We start from the raw sequence: 17441 nt of genomic DNA on the forward strand, positions 1-17441 counted from the left end.
GAGGCAAGTATGTTTAGGAGAATGCTATAGAATCATAGAATTGTAGAGTTGGAAGGGACCCTGGCGGCTCATATAATCCAACTTCCTGCAATGCAGGAATCCTAGCTAAAGCATCCATGGCAGATGGCCATCCAACCTCTTCTTCAAAACCTCCAAGGAAGGAGAGCCCCCTAACTTCTGAGGGAGTCCGTTCCGCTGTCAGAGAGCTTCTGCTCTCAGAAAGTTATTCCTGTTGTTTAATCAGACTCTCCTTTCTTGCAACTTGAAGCCATTGGTTTGGGTCCTAGCCTCCAGAGCAGGAAAAAACAAGCTTGTTCCCTCTTCCATGTGACAGCCCTTGAGATATTTGAAGATGGCTATCATCTCTCTTCTCAGTCTCTTTTCAAGGCTAAACATACCCAGCTCCATCAACCATTCCTCATAAGGCTTGGTTTCCAGACCCTTAATCATCCTGGTTGCCCTCCTCTGCACATGTTCCATCTTGTTAACATCCTTCTTAAATTGTGGACACAGTACTCCAGGTGTGGTCTGACCAAGGCAGAGTGGAGTGGTTCTATTGCTATTCCTTCCCTTGATTGTGACACTATACTTCTGTTGATGCAGCCTAGAAGAGCATTAGCTTGTTTTGCTGCTGTGTCACCCTCTTCTCTCATCTTAAGCTATGAGTCAGTCTTAAAATATACCATTGCAGAAACAACTTAGTAGCTTCAGTAAAGGTTCTTGTGTTTAAGTGAGGCATGTCTGCAGCCTTAATGAGTTGTTAGTGCAGCTGTCGGCAAGTGAAGAATTTTTAGTGGACTAATTATTTGTCTTTTAACTGATTAATTCATCACATTTAAATAGTTTACATGTTACAGAAACCTCAAAGGTTGATCTCTTTCTTTCTTTTCTGAGATATTGTAGCCCAAAGTAACATACAATGTTACAAGCAAGGACTAACACTCATTCATTCTTGGAAAGAAAGGCTACCTTTAATATTTCTTTCCTATTGCCAAAACCAACATGGTCTCCAAAATGAGCACACACATCCCCTGAGCCCCTGCTGATTTAAATTAACCCTCTCTAGTTAATTAGCCAAACAAGCTTGAGTTGATTAATTCACCCATTAAAGCTTACAATCCTTCATTCTCAAAATGAAATCAATGTGTTTCAAGAACCATTTATTTTGGAGCTTTCTAACGTGTACATCAGCCTGCAGGCACTTAAGCCAGTGCACACATGAAAGCCAGCCTCAGCAGTCCACCCAGCACCTCCCAGCTAGGGATAGGGGAGGAATCTGACTCAGTTTACATTTAAAGCTGAATCAAGCATATCCACATATTCTATGCAAAACAATGTGAGAACCAAAACACAGCCGTCCTATGAAATTCACACTTATCCAGATTATGCAATCTGGTTGTCCAGCCAAAGAATGTTTACAAAAAATGCATGAATAGCGGAAAAGTGTAGATAAAAATGAATATATTAGTGAAAATAATGTCCAAGCATGCATTATATTGGGAGAAATTGCTTGCACAAAGTGTACATTAGTCAAAACGGCAGACAAAAATAACGGGGGGGTGGAGGCAGCTTGTAGGTGCACCACTCATTAGAAGCTGGGGTCAGCATGGAGAACAAGCTGTTGTTTAGGTGTCACTCCTCAAATATTATTTGGTTTTCAGCTTTCCTCCAGGTCCTATTTGCAATCTGTTCCTTTAGCCTATTTTATTTAAAGTAACAGCAGCACTGTATTTAGCAAACAGAGAAAAGGGGTGTGTGAGTGAGAGAAAGAGATGTGTGGTCAAATGTGTCTCCCCATTACAATAATTCAGAAATTCAAATAGTAATGCAATATTTTGATTTGAAACCCCCTGGAAGGTTGGCTATTGTGTATGGCAAGTGCATCACACAAGTGTGCCAGTAGGTGGCAATCATAGATCAGTCTAGGATATAACGCACGCATAATAAGGGCCTCATATTTTCAGCAGGAAATGTTCAATCATTTTGGATGTTTTAAAATATTTTGCATAAGACTAAGCACGGGTTAATGAAACAAAATAAACAAAGCAACATATTAATTTATGCCTTGTGTGGATTCAGAGTCAGGGTGTGTGCTTCAGTAAGTAAGAATCTGGAAATGTTTCAAACTGCCTCTTATAATATGAATTCTAAACATTCAGCATTATGTCACCACATTATACGTCTAATGAGGGAAACAAAAATAAATATAGATTTAATAGATTTCCATGTAACAATTCTAGCATTATAGCATTCTCCAGTATTAAACTGCACAGTGTGCCTTTATCTTTCTCTCTGAAGGACTAAAATAACATTTAATTACCTGTTAAGTAGTGACCCACCTACGTGTCAATTCACTGTGGAAAAGTTAGAAAAATAACACCTCTATTTTTTTTGCTAACCCAGCCTCCGTACAACTGAAGAAATAAATGGAACATGTGCTTCCCCCCACCCCCTACACATGTACCAATATACTTCGCCCTACAAAAATATTAAATTAAGCTTACAACTTGGATTTCAGTACAAGTTAGTAAAGATTTTACAGTGCAACCATTTATTTACTCCTTTTGCCTCATGTGTATGGTACAGGAATATACAGTTATTCAGGACTCCTGAGTATCCCTTGTCTACAAGATATTTTTTTTAAAAAAAAACAAAAAACCTGACATACAAAGATTGATGGGAATGTCAAAATGTGTTTCTTTTATCTTTGCACATTTCGACAAATATGAAGAAGCATAACTTGATCATTGTGTAGTCTGGTCTCTTCTGGTGCAAGGAATGGCTACGATTTGCTATTTTTTTTATAAAAAAAGCAACACCACCACACACCCTTTGCCATCAAACAAGGGGTGGGGAGAGGGATATATACGTATGTGAAACCCAAGGGGCAGCCTACTTTTGTTGCTATAGAAACGGACTAATTGTCAGAAGTTGAAATAAATGCATTCTCCTATCTCACTTTAGTCTTAAGTCAGCCAGGTAGATTTTTTAGGGCTAATTTCTTTCTTTTTTTCTTTCATTTATTTATTTTTTCATTTTCTTATTTTCCCATTTCCAGTGCATAGATTTTTTTTTTTTAAGGATGTTAGAGTACTATCTTGTGAAAGTGAACATTAAATATGCACTAAGTAAGGGACAGTGTTGGTCTGGAGGTCTTAACTCTTTAGCACAATGTCGACCCACTGAGTTGCCCCGTTTTTCTCTGCTCAGCTGGACCACGGTTTTACCATCAAGAGATCAGGTTCTTTGGACTACTACCAACAACCAGGAATGTATTGGATAAGGTATGAGATGGTACAGCTCCAACAGTCAGTGTTTCCATGGCAACGTGCTGGCAGTCTCCATTAACCAGTTCCTTCAGTGGATAAACATTTTATATTTTATTTTAATTCGTTATCCAGTCCATATGCTGCTTTTATCAGTTTCATTTTAACCTTTGATTGAGATGCCACACCCCTCATTCCCCTTCCTCACCCCATTATTCACACTGACATTGCAAGCTTTTTCTTCATTGCACATGCTCAGTATTCAAGTTATCCCTATAGTTAAAAGGACAGTGTATACAGAAAAAATAAAATAAAATGGATATGCTCAAGCAATGTTTTCTTTCACATTTATGGTTTTAAGGCATCTACTGTCCTGTGCTCCCTTCTGTTTTAGACCCACGATATGGCAACAGGACACCAGTACCTACATGTATAGATTTATATTTCTTTTCTCTATGAGATGTGAAATTATATACTGTCATTTTAAATCCCACCCACCCACCCCCAACCACTACCTTTGCCTTATAGATTGAACAATGCATTGACATAACATAGTATTTAGAAGCTTTTTCCCCAGTTCAATGAAATAAAATGCATTGTATATCTGCTGGTAAGCTTGTGTTTTAAAGTATGCACATTTTGTTATACTTTTTTTTAAACAACAGATTAAAAAAAAGAGTATATTGCATGGATCCCCCTCCTCTTCGGTACTATCCTGTGATGTACAAAGTTTATAGGATTGTGATTATTTCTGTGGAGAATGGGGTAGTTACTTGCGATGTGTTTTCTTTTTAAAACGTCTAATCTTGCTACAGAAACAGATGCTATGCCTTTCCTAAATTAATCACTTCTTCATCTATCCAGCGGCTGTTTATTAGATTTTAATATTTATATTCCTCAGGTCTGCTTGTGATTTTTATTTTTATTTTTTATTTTTTTAAGATGCAGTGGCGGATTGCCAAAGGATTGTCAAATGCATTTTACCTCAAAAGACTAGGATTTCAAAACTGTATATTACACACACACACACACACGTGTGTGTGTGTGTGCGCGCGCGCGCGTGCGCAATTTTACCTTCATTATCATAATGGTGGCAGCAGTCATCGCAAGCATTTACAGTGCATTCAGTATCCCCCCTTTCTAGAATTTAACTAAAATGTATGGATCAAAGTGCAGCAGACCGGGCCAGAAGAAATAGTTTTCTCTCAATATATATATATATATATATATATATATATATATATACAGATGTTGTTTCTTAAATAATCATCAGAGTGGGTGCTTTACAGTAGAGGAGATGCTCAGTGGTCTTTCTTACTGTAAGCCATTCCAGTGATGCTTAAAATGGCATATTTGTTTAAGTATTCTAAGCCTTTGATCAGTATTTTAACTTTTCCGATGGACAATGTTAGAAACAAATAATGCACATTTTCCTGACGACCCAAGACTAACAAATGTTCACATGTTTGCAAGGAACTGCTACTAATACCAGATAAAATTATTAGGCATATACCAGCAATGTCTATGCAGGCTACTGCTATGACATCCTAATATAACCATCGAAATGTCTTCGTATTATATGGACAGATTTACCTCTGCTTTATAGTATGAAGGACAACATGGTTGAATTTTTGCATGAAGTCGAAGAGTAAATGAAGACTTAATAAGGCATCAGTATAAGCTCATTTTAAGAGTGGATAAAATTTTGGAAAGATTCTAGTACTTAAGAAGTTAGGAGCTATATTGATAATTAATGCAACATTTTACCCCTAGGGTTCTGGAAGACATAACTGTGCAAATACACAAAGGCAAATACACATTCTGCATACAAATATATATTAAACAGGGCATTAAACACCAGTGAATATATGTTAAACAGGACATGGTAAAATTACAGCACACGACTGTGATAGCTGCTGTTCAAGTAATGCAACCAAAACATTGTCCATCTGTAAAATCGGCAAAGTGCTTGGTAGTTAATGTTAAAAAAATGTTGTTGACATCCTGCTATAATGACCCTTTAAGTCCCAAACATAACCCATTTTACAGTCCAGTGACCTGCTTTGGGTGCAAAATATTTCCTGCCTGAAGGGTTCCCCCCCCATTTATTTTGAGTGACTCTCCCTGTTCAAATGGTTATCTGTGCCAGGGGGAATTAGATATATGCACCAGAAAATATACACATCTACTGCTTGGAAGGTCAAAATCAAAGCTAAACTGCTCATCTAGAAATGCTCTCTTAGGATTACACCAGAATACAGGTGGAGGAATTAAAAATTCCCTACTCTTCATAGATGTTGTGGACTAGCACATGCCCCCCTCCGCAGCCAAGGGATAATGGGATTTGTATTCCATAATACACGGAGAGCACTACATTGCCTACCCCTGGTTAATGTCCTCCTCTTGCCCCCGTGTGCTTGATTTCTATGGGTAGAGAGGGTTCTTCTTGTTTTTCAATGTGGAGAGAATTTAAACATGGTATGTCAGTCTAAACTGATTCAATGTTGGGAGAGCCATACCATGTGTTTGTAACACTTTATCAGGTGTGGAAATGATTTTCTGCTGGGACGCCCAATTGCCCTTTTCAGGATGCAGGAAGATAAAAGTAAGAAAGCTTAAACATGAAGAAAAATAAGAGAGACGACGAAGGGAAAACATTGTCCTCTTGAGAGAAAGAACTGACAGGGTTTTTGTAACCCTTCACATTTCCATTGTATTTCCCACACCTCACTGAGCAAGTTATATCAATATTTAACCAGCCTTGAACAACCTTACTCTTAACATATTTAACATCTGAATTTTAAAAAACACATTGACCTGGTTCCGATAGCCTCCTTCTAGTGATTTGATTTTGGTGGACAAGAATAAGAGAGGCAACTGCAGGCTAGCCGCAACTTTTCCCTTTAAGATTGGATAGCTTGCAGTATGTCCTGCTCACTGACCTCGCTTAAAGTCTAATGAACGTAATATGGGAAGCAATGTATAGAAAGCTATCTCCATCCTGTAATGACAATGGCAGTTGCATTGATTAATTCATAATGAATCCTTCGTTGAGACTGCAAATGGTAATTACGGCAGATTCTTTTCATGGGAGCCAGTGTCGTTGAGTGGGTGGCATGTGGCCTCTGAAATCCAAAAACAACTTGTTCAAATTACTACTACTACTACTAATAATAATAATAATCTGTACCCATCCAACTAGGTTGCCCCAGCCACTCTGGACAGCTTCCAGCATTTACAAAAACATATTTAAACATTAAACAGTATTTTGGAGTTCCCACATCACGTGTGAATAATGGCGATGGGGTTGGTGCTACGTTGACTCAGGAAAGCTTATCATTTATACCAGCTTTCCCCAACTTGCTGCCCTCCTGATGTTTTGGGCTACAGCTCATATCCATTCCATGGTATGGTTTGAAGGCACAAGAAGCCAACACTTCAACAACCCAAATTTCTGTAGTTAAGTGCCTAGCTCAACTGGGCTCCTTTTTGGGGGGAGCAGGGGAGGGTGGGGATATAAGAATAAAATAATAACAACCGTTCCCCATATCCTTTCTAAATAAGAAGGTACTACAGGGATGTGTTTCAGCAAAGGTATTCCATGACTTTAGCTGCATTGCATTGCAAAAAAAAAAGGGGGGGTGGGATATTGCTGAGATCAACTTGGCCTGGCAGAGTGATGAAATGTGGAGCAGGTCACCTAATGTTAATTAGCTGGGGAGTGCATATGAAGAAAGACAGTCCTGTAATTATGCAGGTCCCAGGTTGTCAAGAGCTTAAGGATACAGCACCTTTAATTGAGCTCTGAAGCTAATTAGTCAGTTCAAGCAGATGCTTTGCATGCAGGAGGTCCCAGGTTCAGTCTGCAGGTAGGACTGGGGGAAACTCCCTGTCTGGAATCCTCGAGAGCCACAGCCAGTGAGTTTAGACATTCCTGAGCCAGATGGACCAATGGCCTTGACTCAATATAAGGCAGCTTCTTATGTGGAAATAGTAGTATATGCTCCTATGGAGCTGGAATTAAATATTAGACCAACAGGAGCTTCTGAGTTCTCTTCTAGGGCATCCCCACATAGAGCAAGTTTCCAAGGGGAATTTGCTGACCTTCAGACAAAAATATGTAACTTATCCCATAAGATCAACTTCTGTACCTGAGAACTTGAAAGTGGCCAAAGTAGTAACAATTTTTAAACAGGGATCCTGGGGAGATCCAGGAAAATACAAGCCAGTTATAGCTTAATATCTGTTCCAGGAAAACTAGTGGATAGAATTTTTTTAAAGACAGAATCATCAAGCATATAGAAGAACAAGTTTTGCTGAAGAGGAACTGTTTCCCACAAGGGTAAGCCCTACCTAATCTTTTGGAGTTCTTTGAGAGTGTCAACAAGCGTATGGGTAAGAGTTCTCCAGTAGACATTGCGTATTTAGACTTTCTAAAGTTTGCCAGGTCATTCCTGCTCTGAGGGGCTGTAGAGGAGAAACCTGACGACTGCCTTATTCAAATATTACAGGATATTGCTGCATCTTCATATGATCCAAGGCAAAAGTGATCCAATGCAATTGGGTCAAGTTGGAACTTCTGTCAGTTCTGGCTCACACTCTGCTAAGGCAGGTTTGGCCAAGTCGAAGTGATTTTATCAGCAAAGGAATGTAATAATAATGATTATGTATTTATTTATACTGCCACGTTTTCCCCTGATGGGACTCAATGCAGCTTACATATAAAAATGAGAAGCGCTAAAAGCATAGGAAAAACAATAATTTAAAAACAATTAAGCATTGTTAGGAGTAAAACAATATAAAACCTATAAAATCTATTAAAGCCATACAAATAATTACAATAAAAACAGAACGGCACCAGCTCTTTCATTAAAAGCTGTCCATTCCCAAAAGCATGTTGGAATGATAAAGTTTTCATTTGCTGGTGGAGGGACAACAAGGAGGGAGTCAGTCTAGCTTCTCCATGGAGGGAGTTCCAGAGTCTGGGAGCAGCCACCGAGAAGGCCCTCTCCTGCATCCCCACCAAGTGTGCCCGTGAAGGTGGCAGGACCGAAAGAAGGGCCTAGATGACTCAGAATTTAGTGGTTCTTTGAGTCCTGTTCTGGCCTTTTTTCAGCCAGAACTCACTGGAACTCAGTTCTGGCACCTCTCAGGTGGGCGCCATTGCCATTCTAAGAGAACGAGGGAGGAGTTCTGGCACCTCTTTTTCTAGAAAAATAGCACTGGTCCTGCTATAGGAAAAGGTGGGGTATGTTAATAATAATGTTAATAATAATAGAACTTACTAAAATATCACAAAGCAGTGAACAACATTGTGAGTTCTTCAGAACTCTTTTTCGGACAGAATGGTTTGCCAAACTGAGTTATGGAGAGGGAGAAGAGACTCTCTATGATGTTCCAAAGTCTGCTTTATGTAACAGTCTTAAGACGGAGTCAGGAGTAGACAATGGAGTGGGATGGCAGCCCTTACCAGACCTCCCAGAAGATGGGTCGCTGCTGCTTACCAGGAGGAAGAGTGGAAGGAGCAAGGTGGCGCACTTGACAGAGGCATTACGGTGCTCCTGCTGTCACCTCTGTACAGCATCAACCTCCCTATTACCTTGTCCCTCCCACTCTCCCTCTCACTAATCAGGAATGACGCACTTGCCAGGAGGTCAGGTAAGCAGCATAGCCACTCAGCCCCGCCATCCGGTATCAGATGGAGTGCAAAAAGTGGCAGGGGGTGGGGAAGCAATATCAATTAAAAGAATATAATGCAAATATACCACAGTATGTTGTTATAATAATAATCCCAAAGCATAAAAGACCCGCCACCATTTCAAAAAAGAATGAGCACTTAAAATTCACCCATAGCCAGGCCATGTCCAAATGCCTGAAGAAAGAAATACAGTGGTACCTCGGGTTACATACGCTTCAGGTTACAGACTCCACTAACCCAGAAATATTATCTCGGGTTAAGAACTTTGTTTCAGGATGAGAACAGAAATCATGCAGCAGTGGTGCAGCAGCAGCGGGAGGCCCCATTAGCTAAAGTGGTGCTTAAGGTTAAGAACAGTTTCAGGTTAAGAACAGACCTCCGGAACGAATTAAGTACTTAACCCGAGGTACCACTGTACATCTTCTGGAGCCAAAAAAGATGGCAGTGTTGGTGAGAGAATAGTCTATAGTTGGAGGACAACCACAGAAAAGGACCACTAGGAATGTGGGGAATGTGCCTTATGCTGAGTCAAATCATTGATCCATCTAGCTCAGTATTGTCTACACTTCCCAGCCCTACCTAAAGATGCTAGGAATTAAACCTGCATTTCCCCATTCTCTCATTGCCACCCACAAGGCATCTCTTGGGAGAGCTACTTGCACTTCACACACTTTTCCGTGCGCTGCTCTGGTTCGCCAGAAGTGGCTTAATAATGCTGGCCACATGACCCGGAAGCTGTATGCCGGCTCCTTCGGCCAATAAAGCGAGATGAGCACCGCAACACCAGAGTCAGCCACGGCTGGACCTAATGGTCACGGGTCCCTTTACCTTTACCTTTACCTTTACCTTTACCTTTACCTTTACCTTTACTGTTAAGCATTGGCCATTGGATGCTAATGGAAGTGGAATAGAATGGTGTGGTTGTGGGAGCTTTTAAAGTATTCTGAGCAAATGTTGCAACAGTACATAATATAGCCCTAGCTCAGCAAAGTGAACAGAAGATATCCAAAATGGCAAGCAAACTGTAAAGGCATCCTACAGAATTAAAGAGGGAGAGAGTGGCGGGGGAACCTTTCTTAGATTAATGCACGAACAGCTGCATATCTCGCTGGCACTGCCCTCACTGCAGCCCTGTAGCTAATATGAATAATGCATGCACTAAGAGGGAAAACATACGCCCGTATTCTTTTATTAATGAAACGAATATGTTTGTATGTGCATGGCTAGCAGTAAAACAAAAGCAACGGAAAGTGGGCGGGGGGAGTCACCGTGCCCATAAAAAGTGAATATTTTCCCTCCAGTGATTCCTGAGCTAGTAGACAAAGCATTACGCAACAGCTAAAATGCGCCATGTATTTCACATTTGCTACAATTGGGGGTGGAGGGTGTGTCTTCCAGAGCCAGGGCAATAGGCCAAGTTCTGGGGCTCCAATGAAAACTTTCAGAATGACGTTGGTTATGGCAAAGTCTACCGTGGCCAGCATAATGTCTGCATGGTGTTGCAGACCTTGGTGCTTCCTGAAGGATGCTTCAGAGTTCATTACCTGTTAAAGACAATCTGCTAATCAAATACGCAGTAGGTAGCTGCCTATCTATCCCCTGTAAGAATCATGCAATTTTACTAGGTTGCTACCAATATAGACTTTTCATTGGAACTCTGAATGCTACTTCCCTCCAGCTGAGAAATGCCATTCCCATCATAGTGTGCTCATGAATGCCTGAGGTTTGTTGGATTGTTCCAAACTCTTATATACAGCAAGCCCACAACTTAGGCACATTTAAACTTGTGCACATATTGCACGTGACCTCTGAGAGGTGGTTTGGTTTGGGTAGATGTAGCAGTTTGGAGGCTACACACATAGCACCTATCATGCTATACTATAGGAAAGGGCCATAGCTCAGTTGCAGAGTGCATGCGTTGTATCCGGTTAGTCCCAGGTTCACTTCCTGGCAGCGATAGGCAGGGTTAGGATCGAACAGTGGAGAGTGACTGTCAGTCAGTGTAGACTAGATGAGCTAGATGAATGAATGCTATGGTTCAGTATAAGACAACTTCCTAACTTCGACGGACAGCTAGATACATCTGCAGAAGTCTGCATCTGTTTTTCTGCATGGCCCTACCTAGATCAGGGCAACTGACTTTAGTAAGACTTGCAGAACGCCGCTGGAGGCTAAATTGCAACCTTCATATTTTAAATCAGACTTGAATACCAAGGGAAGAATTTCATCTTGAGTCTGGGATTAATATAAAAATTATGTGATGTGGGTCAAACCTTTAAATAAACGCCTTTGGAGCATAAAAAATACTTTAAAATGCAAATCTGTATGTCATTGAATGGTAATATATGCCATTCCCTCCATTGCTTTCGGAGAACTATATACTGTAAATGCTATATTTGTAACTTGAATATGATCTGGATTGTCTTCTGCTTCATATTAAAATATAATAATAAAGTTGGTTTTAAGGCCAAGCATCTCACGGGGCCTTGAAAACTGGTCAGACCTTTACCCAAAAATCAGCAGTAAACAAAGAACCTTTGGCAAACCATCGCAATTGAATTTTAGCATTCTTATTTAAAATTATTGCAGTTGTTTAAAACCCAAATATGATTTTTCCGCCACTTTGTATTACTGCTCTAAAGATTCTAACTATGAAACTATTAGCGGAACAATTCAGCCTAACTGAATCCATTTGCTATAGAAACCCTCTCGGTCTTCTGCCTTTATTACATCATTTTCAAGCCCTGATTGCATTATTTTAGAGCATGGATTGCTATAATGCTATTCTGCCCTAACCTGATGGATTTAGTTTTCATCTTGTTCTCAGAAATGCCCAGTCTATAAATATATCTCCGTTCTCTAACCAGGATTACAGTTAACTGGTAAATTTTCCAGAAGAAAAACAGTTATGCACGTCCCAAGAGAAAATGATACATCCTTTGAAGTAGAATAACCTCTTGATTGCATTATTTTTTAAAAGAGCCCATCATGATAAAGAGAAGTCGTTCCAACATTTCCTACTTAACACTTGCATTCATTTGGTTTCTAGACAATCCGGTAGTTTTTAGCCTCCCTTGCTCCCAAGGGAATATATCTGCAGCTTAGAGGCCAAGTTTTTATCCTTTTGGCATGTGCAGTCAATTCACCGTAGACAGTTCCTCCCAAATCAACAAAACTTAGAGGCTCTCTGAAAATTAAGCACCATATTTATGCTTTGTGTTAAATTGGACAATTAATGCCAACTTGGAAATCCCAGAAGCAGTGGGTGGCATCCAAGAAAACAGTTCCACCAGCACAAGCACTTTGGGCTGCACAACTTCCTCTCCCTGTGTGCCACCTAAATCTCTTCTGGGTAGTTGGAGGAAGCCACAGAACATATGGGGGGGGAGGACTGGGGAGAGGGAGCCAAAAGTATTTGTGCTAGAGGAACTGTTTTGTTGGATAAATACACCCAAAATGTATTTGTGGAGCTGGTGGCAGTAAATGTGCATAGCTTTCAGGGTTCGCTTGACGCTTCTCTTGCAGCTCTTCCTATTGCCAAAGAGACAAATCACTTTGTCACTTTGTGAACATTGTTTCTCTCTTAAGCAATAGATCAAACCAATCTGCAGGATGGTTCTCCCCAAGCTAGGTTCTTTCTCCATGTACACCTCATACTGCTTCTGATTGTGTTGTTCTCGTTTTCATCTAAGGCAGCGGTTCTCAACCTGTGGGTCCCCAGATGTTGTTGGACTACAACTCCCATCATCCCTGAGCTCTGGCCTTGCTAGCTAGGGGTGATGGGAGTTGTCGTTCAACAACATCTGGGGACCCACAGGTTGAGAAAGGCTGATCTAAGGATTAATAACAACTGGGCAGAACACTGACTATTCTGCCCTTCATAGTTTAGGGGAAATCCAGCTTTGCATATGGATATATTTGGGAATATGCAAAATAGACACAGATGTACATACTATAAATATAGGTAACACCAGCTCCCTGGATGTGTAGAATAACATCTCTTCTTGCTAATGAGTGTGTGGTTGTTCTGTTTAGAATTTGTCTTTCCTCTCCCTTTCTTTGACTCTAGTGAAGGAATGGGTTTCATTCCTTCACTAGTCTGACAGCTTTGTAAGAATCTAGGGTTGGGTTTGACTGGGGTTTTTTTTTTGACACTTTCACTGTTTTTTAATGTTGGCAAATATTTGCCCCCTTCATTCAAATCAAATCACCTTTTAACCTTTCCTGTCAGGATAGAGGCTTACTTTGGAAAGGGAATAATTCTAGGGTCAGTCTGCATTCTCCTTGAAACCTGAACCCTTTACTCCAAGAAATTAATAGCATCCAGAAGTTTAACATATGGCGCGCGTACACACACACACACACACACAAAACACACTGTATATGCTTGACGATGTCACGCTGCCTCTTAATAGTTTGGGTTGTGCCCTTTTGTGTGAATTTATCTGTGTTATGAGTTAAATCCAGCAAAACTGGCTGAAACAGAAGGGTGGATGGAGGAAGAGTTTTTGATTTGACCCAGACTGATTTTAGCCCCAGTCCTGGGGAAAAGAAAGGGTGGGGTGGAGAACATATGGTAGCCAGATATGGCATTTCATACACAGCCTAATTTCATTTATTCTCATTTTATGCCCCTGCCAGACCACCGCTCTTGATAAGGAGGGGCAGGTTTTCCGACGAAGACGCAACCCGGATGTGAGGGGGCGCTGCAAGGCACAACAAGCACCACCTGATCTCAACTCCGAATCGGAAGACTATTCACCCAGTTCATCTGAGACTGTTCGCTCACCTAATTCACCCTTTTAATAAAACACTTTTGCTGAAAGTCTTGGCTTAACCCTTTGAGATTCTGAAAACAAACAAACAAAAATCCTCCAAACCTGTGTGCAACTGTTTCATTTGATTTCTTCTCCTTCTTTTTTTGTCTGTATCAGTTGCTTAAAGAAGGAACCACAGAAAGGGTGCTTACAGTATCTTTGTAATAATAATTTCCTAAATGACTGAAATCATCTTTGTTCTCTGTCTAGATTGTGACTTGCTGCTAAATATGATCCTCAAAGGGTTAAGACTATTTTGCTTTTTTCTAATACATATATATATAATTTTCAAAGGGGATAGAAGCAATGAATGTTTTCATCAGTCAAGCTACAGTATATGACTTAAGCATATGTTAACCCTCTGAGTGCATAATCTTAAATAATCTTGACTTGCCCCAAAGAGGGCTTTATCATCAACACATTTTCCTGCAGCACTCAAATTGGTGGTTTAGCCGAAGTGCTACGTAATTACAGGATCTGGATTGTGATTTTTGTAGAGTCTGGTTTTTATGCTCTTATGCCAGGGGTACAAATAGTCACCCAGCAGCTACTGGGATCTTTACAAAGCAAACCACTGGGCATCTGAGTTGTTGGAGAGATCAATGATAGTTTTGTTTGTTCTCATGTTTTGCTGAAGAAAGCACCCTCCTTTTAGCACATTGAACCTAGAAATTCTAACCATTTCTAGGTGTGTTCTGCCATGATTACTTTGTTGAAATAATGTCACAGGCAGTAGAGCTGTCTAAGAACAATCTGTTTAGGGTGCTGTTTGTAGTTCCCTGGTTGCTGGCTGCAACACAGTTTCATGGGAGTCTATAGTGGAATGAATTCCCCATCATCCATACTCTGCTGTGCACAAAGTCCTCCTTTCTGTACATTCTTTTTAAAGACACAGGTACATGCAGAAGGCATGTTTGGGAGCAGGCAATAAACACAATCAGTTTTGGTTTTTTTCATGCCATGGATTGTTCCTCTGGGCGTTATTGTGGTGTTATTTATATGGTGAGGGGTGTTATTTACAATGACTGGATGGGGGGGATGTTTAACAGAGGAAATTATTCTACAGACAATGTAAATTAAAGAAGAGATTTGAAATTCCAAACATAAATAACCTTTGTTTTAAAAATAAAGTGGCTAGCACTTACTCACCTAATGTCTTTGTACAAATATATTTACCAGAATTTAGTCTGCGAGTGTGTGAGAGAGAGACAGACAGCAAATGGGACAAAAATTCCAAAAGTAAATGTTTCATCAGTGCTTTGAAAACATAATTAACCTACAAGAATCATTTGGTTTTTAAAATAATGTTGGTTCCAAAATGTAATAATGTTTGTAAAAATGGTCTCTGTTCATTCACCAGTCACTCTAGTTGAATTAAAAAAAACCTTGGTTTTTAAGGCATGATTCTCAAAGTGTTATTGAGGAGGCTTTAGAAGAAATGCAGGATGGTAAAATTCATATCTAGAGGTTATAGAAATTTTGCTTTGAGATACAAAACACCTGAGATGGGGAGATCAGCAATCCTGTTCACTTGGGCTATTTAAATACTGACAAAGGTAATGTCATTTAAGCAGCTTAAGTGGAGAAAGGATTTCAACCAGTGGAATAAAAGGTACTTGATTGAACACATTTTGTTCATTATAAAAGCATAATTGATATAAAACCAACTGGAGCCATCTCTGCCAAGTTGCTTCTTAGTATCATCACTGATAGCAATTTATTCATGGCCTGAGCACATAGGTTATGTACCTGGTAGGGTACCGGTATATAATTTAGCCTCAGGACAGTACTTGCCTGGTCCTCCATTGCATGACCTCTAATAAGATTCAGTGCTTTTCAGAATAAGTGCCAGTGCTAGACATCCAACAAAACCAATGAAGGGCCAATAAGCAGGGCCAATCACAAAGGCATATAAGCTCAGTATTCATTCACTATTATTTTTGTGAATGGACTGAGGTTCATCTCCTTCCTCAATGCATGGCTCACCTTTGTGCCAGGACCAGCCCCAAGTTCTGTAGCTTATACATTTTCCCCATAGGGCAGTCGTTATAGCAAAAGCATTATTGTTTTGATAATGTATGGAAAAAGCCACTCTGATGTCTTGCTTATATTACGTCTTTATTACACTTGTTCACATTATCAAGCACTGAACAAACTACAGAACTCTTGATGGGAGGTGATTACTCATTTGGACAGCTACAAACCAGCCATCTAGAATGCTCTCATCTTTTTGGAGCTCTGTATTTTTTAAATTATTATTTTAACTGGGCTTCGTGTGTTTTCAACAAGTAGAATTTCCCCCATAATTTTGATGGGTGGACAGCATAATCCCAATCACCATATTTGGCTGCAACAATCCACACTGTTGAGCCAATTCAAAGCTCCTCAGCCGCCACTATAATAGGGTTGCCATACTTCCGGAATTTCCCAGACATATTCAGAATACTGCAATCAGAAGAAGTGTCTGGGCGGAAATCGAAAAAATGTCCGGAAAAATCCAGACATATGGCAATTTTCCTTAAAAATTCCTGTCCTGCTTTTCACTTTTTGAAATATGGCAACCCTACACTATACTGGTAATCCCCAGTCCTACTGTAAAGAATGGCACAGCTTTGTGCCAGTCTCCATGACTCCTTTGAGCCCTAAGGCAAGGCAAAGGAAATTCTGCTCCTTGTGGGCATCTGGAAATCCTCACGGAGGAGGCAAGTGTAAAGAGGATGATACAGGGTAGTACTGCCCATAAGCCTATCTGATGGACTCTTGTGATGGTCCACTGTAGCAGATCCTGTGATCTTCTAGATCAGGGGTCGGCAAAGTTTTTGTGGCTTGGGTGGCTTGTGCAGGAAGCCCTGCAGCCAATGGGAAGCCGGCCAGCATCGTGGAAGGCCGTCCCCGCTCTACTCCGTGCCAGTTTAGCACGGTGCACAGGAGCCGACTGAGCGGGTGGCAGGGGTCCATGGGCCAGTTAAACAACCCCCATGGGCTGCTTGTGGCCCATGGACCTTAGGTTGCCGACCCCTGTTTTAGATTGCCACAGTGGCTCATAGCAACTGGTTATAAAAGGTGAATCTGAGATTAAACAGGGATGGCGTAACTCAAAGATCCATAAAACAACTGATGTTGCACTATTACGTTTCACATAATGAGGATGTGTAGCAGTTTAAAAAGTGGTGGGTATGCCCATAATGGATTGATTGGGATTTCCATGTTACATTACCTCTTTACAAGCTATTATAAACTAAAGCCAGGTACATGCAAGTTACCTAAATGCATGTTTAAAGTGCATCCAGCACCAGCTTATTAACCTTCTTGCACAATCTTGCAAATAATTATCATCAGGGTTCTTTCTATATAGCCATTAAAAAAGAGATGGCGAAACCTTTCCTAAAATAGGAGAATTCCGTATGCAGTGTGCACTTTATACAAGTTCTTGTGAGAAATGAGAAACCAGCAGCTATGAAAAGCTTGAAACTTTCCTCACTCACCAGCAAATAATTGGTCCAAGAAAAAAATATCATAATTTCAGGGTAGTGTACACACTTGTCAGTTTCATTGGCCTTTCCTCTTTGCTCCCCACTTAAAGGAGGCTGGTTTCAAACACAGAAGCGGGGGCAGGATCTGTGTTCTGGTTCTGTCCCTTTTATGTTTTGCATTGAGATA

The 17441-nt window shown here is 40.5% G+C and overlaps 1 protein-coding gene across 4 annotated transcripts in view; it reads left to right on the forward strand.

Moving 5' to 3' along the window:
• DCLK1 (doublecortin like kinase 1) overlaps positions 1 to 14742 on the forward strand; it is a 203178-nt gene extending 188436 nt beyond the window's left edge. For 3 of the 4 annotated variants that reach the window (XM_083609116.1, XM_083609115.1, XM_083609118.1), the window contains one exon: positions 13606 to 14742. In XM_083609116.1, the coding sequence (XP_083465242.1) occupies positions 13606 to 13770 (165 nt within the window). In that variant the 3' untranslated portion in view covers positions 13771 to 14742. Of the gene's footprint in view, positions 1 to 3210; positions 3285 to 13605 lie in introns of all 4 variants that reach the window. The other variant, XM_083609117.1, reaches the window with a different exon arrangement.
• The last annotated feature ends 2699 nt before the right edge of the window (positions 14743 to 17441 follow it).

Source organism: Podarcis filfolensis (genome assembly GCF_964270895.1).
Source record: "Podarcis filfolensis genome assembly, chromosome: 4".
NCBI lineage: Eukaryota > Metazoa > Chordata > Lepidosauria > Squamata > Lacertidae > Podarcis > Podarcis filfolensis.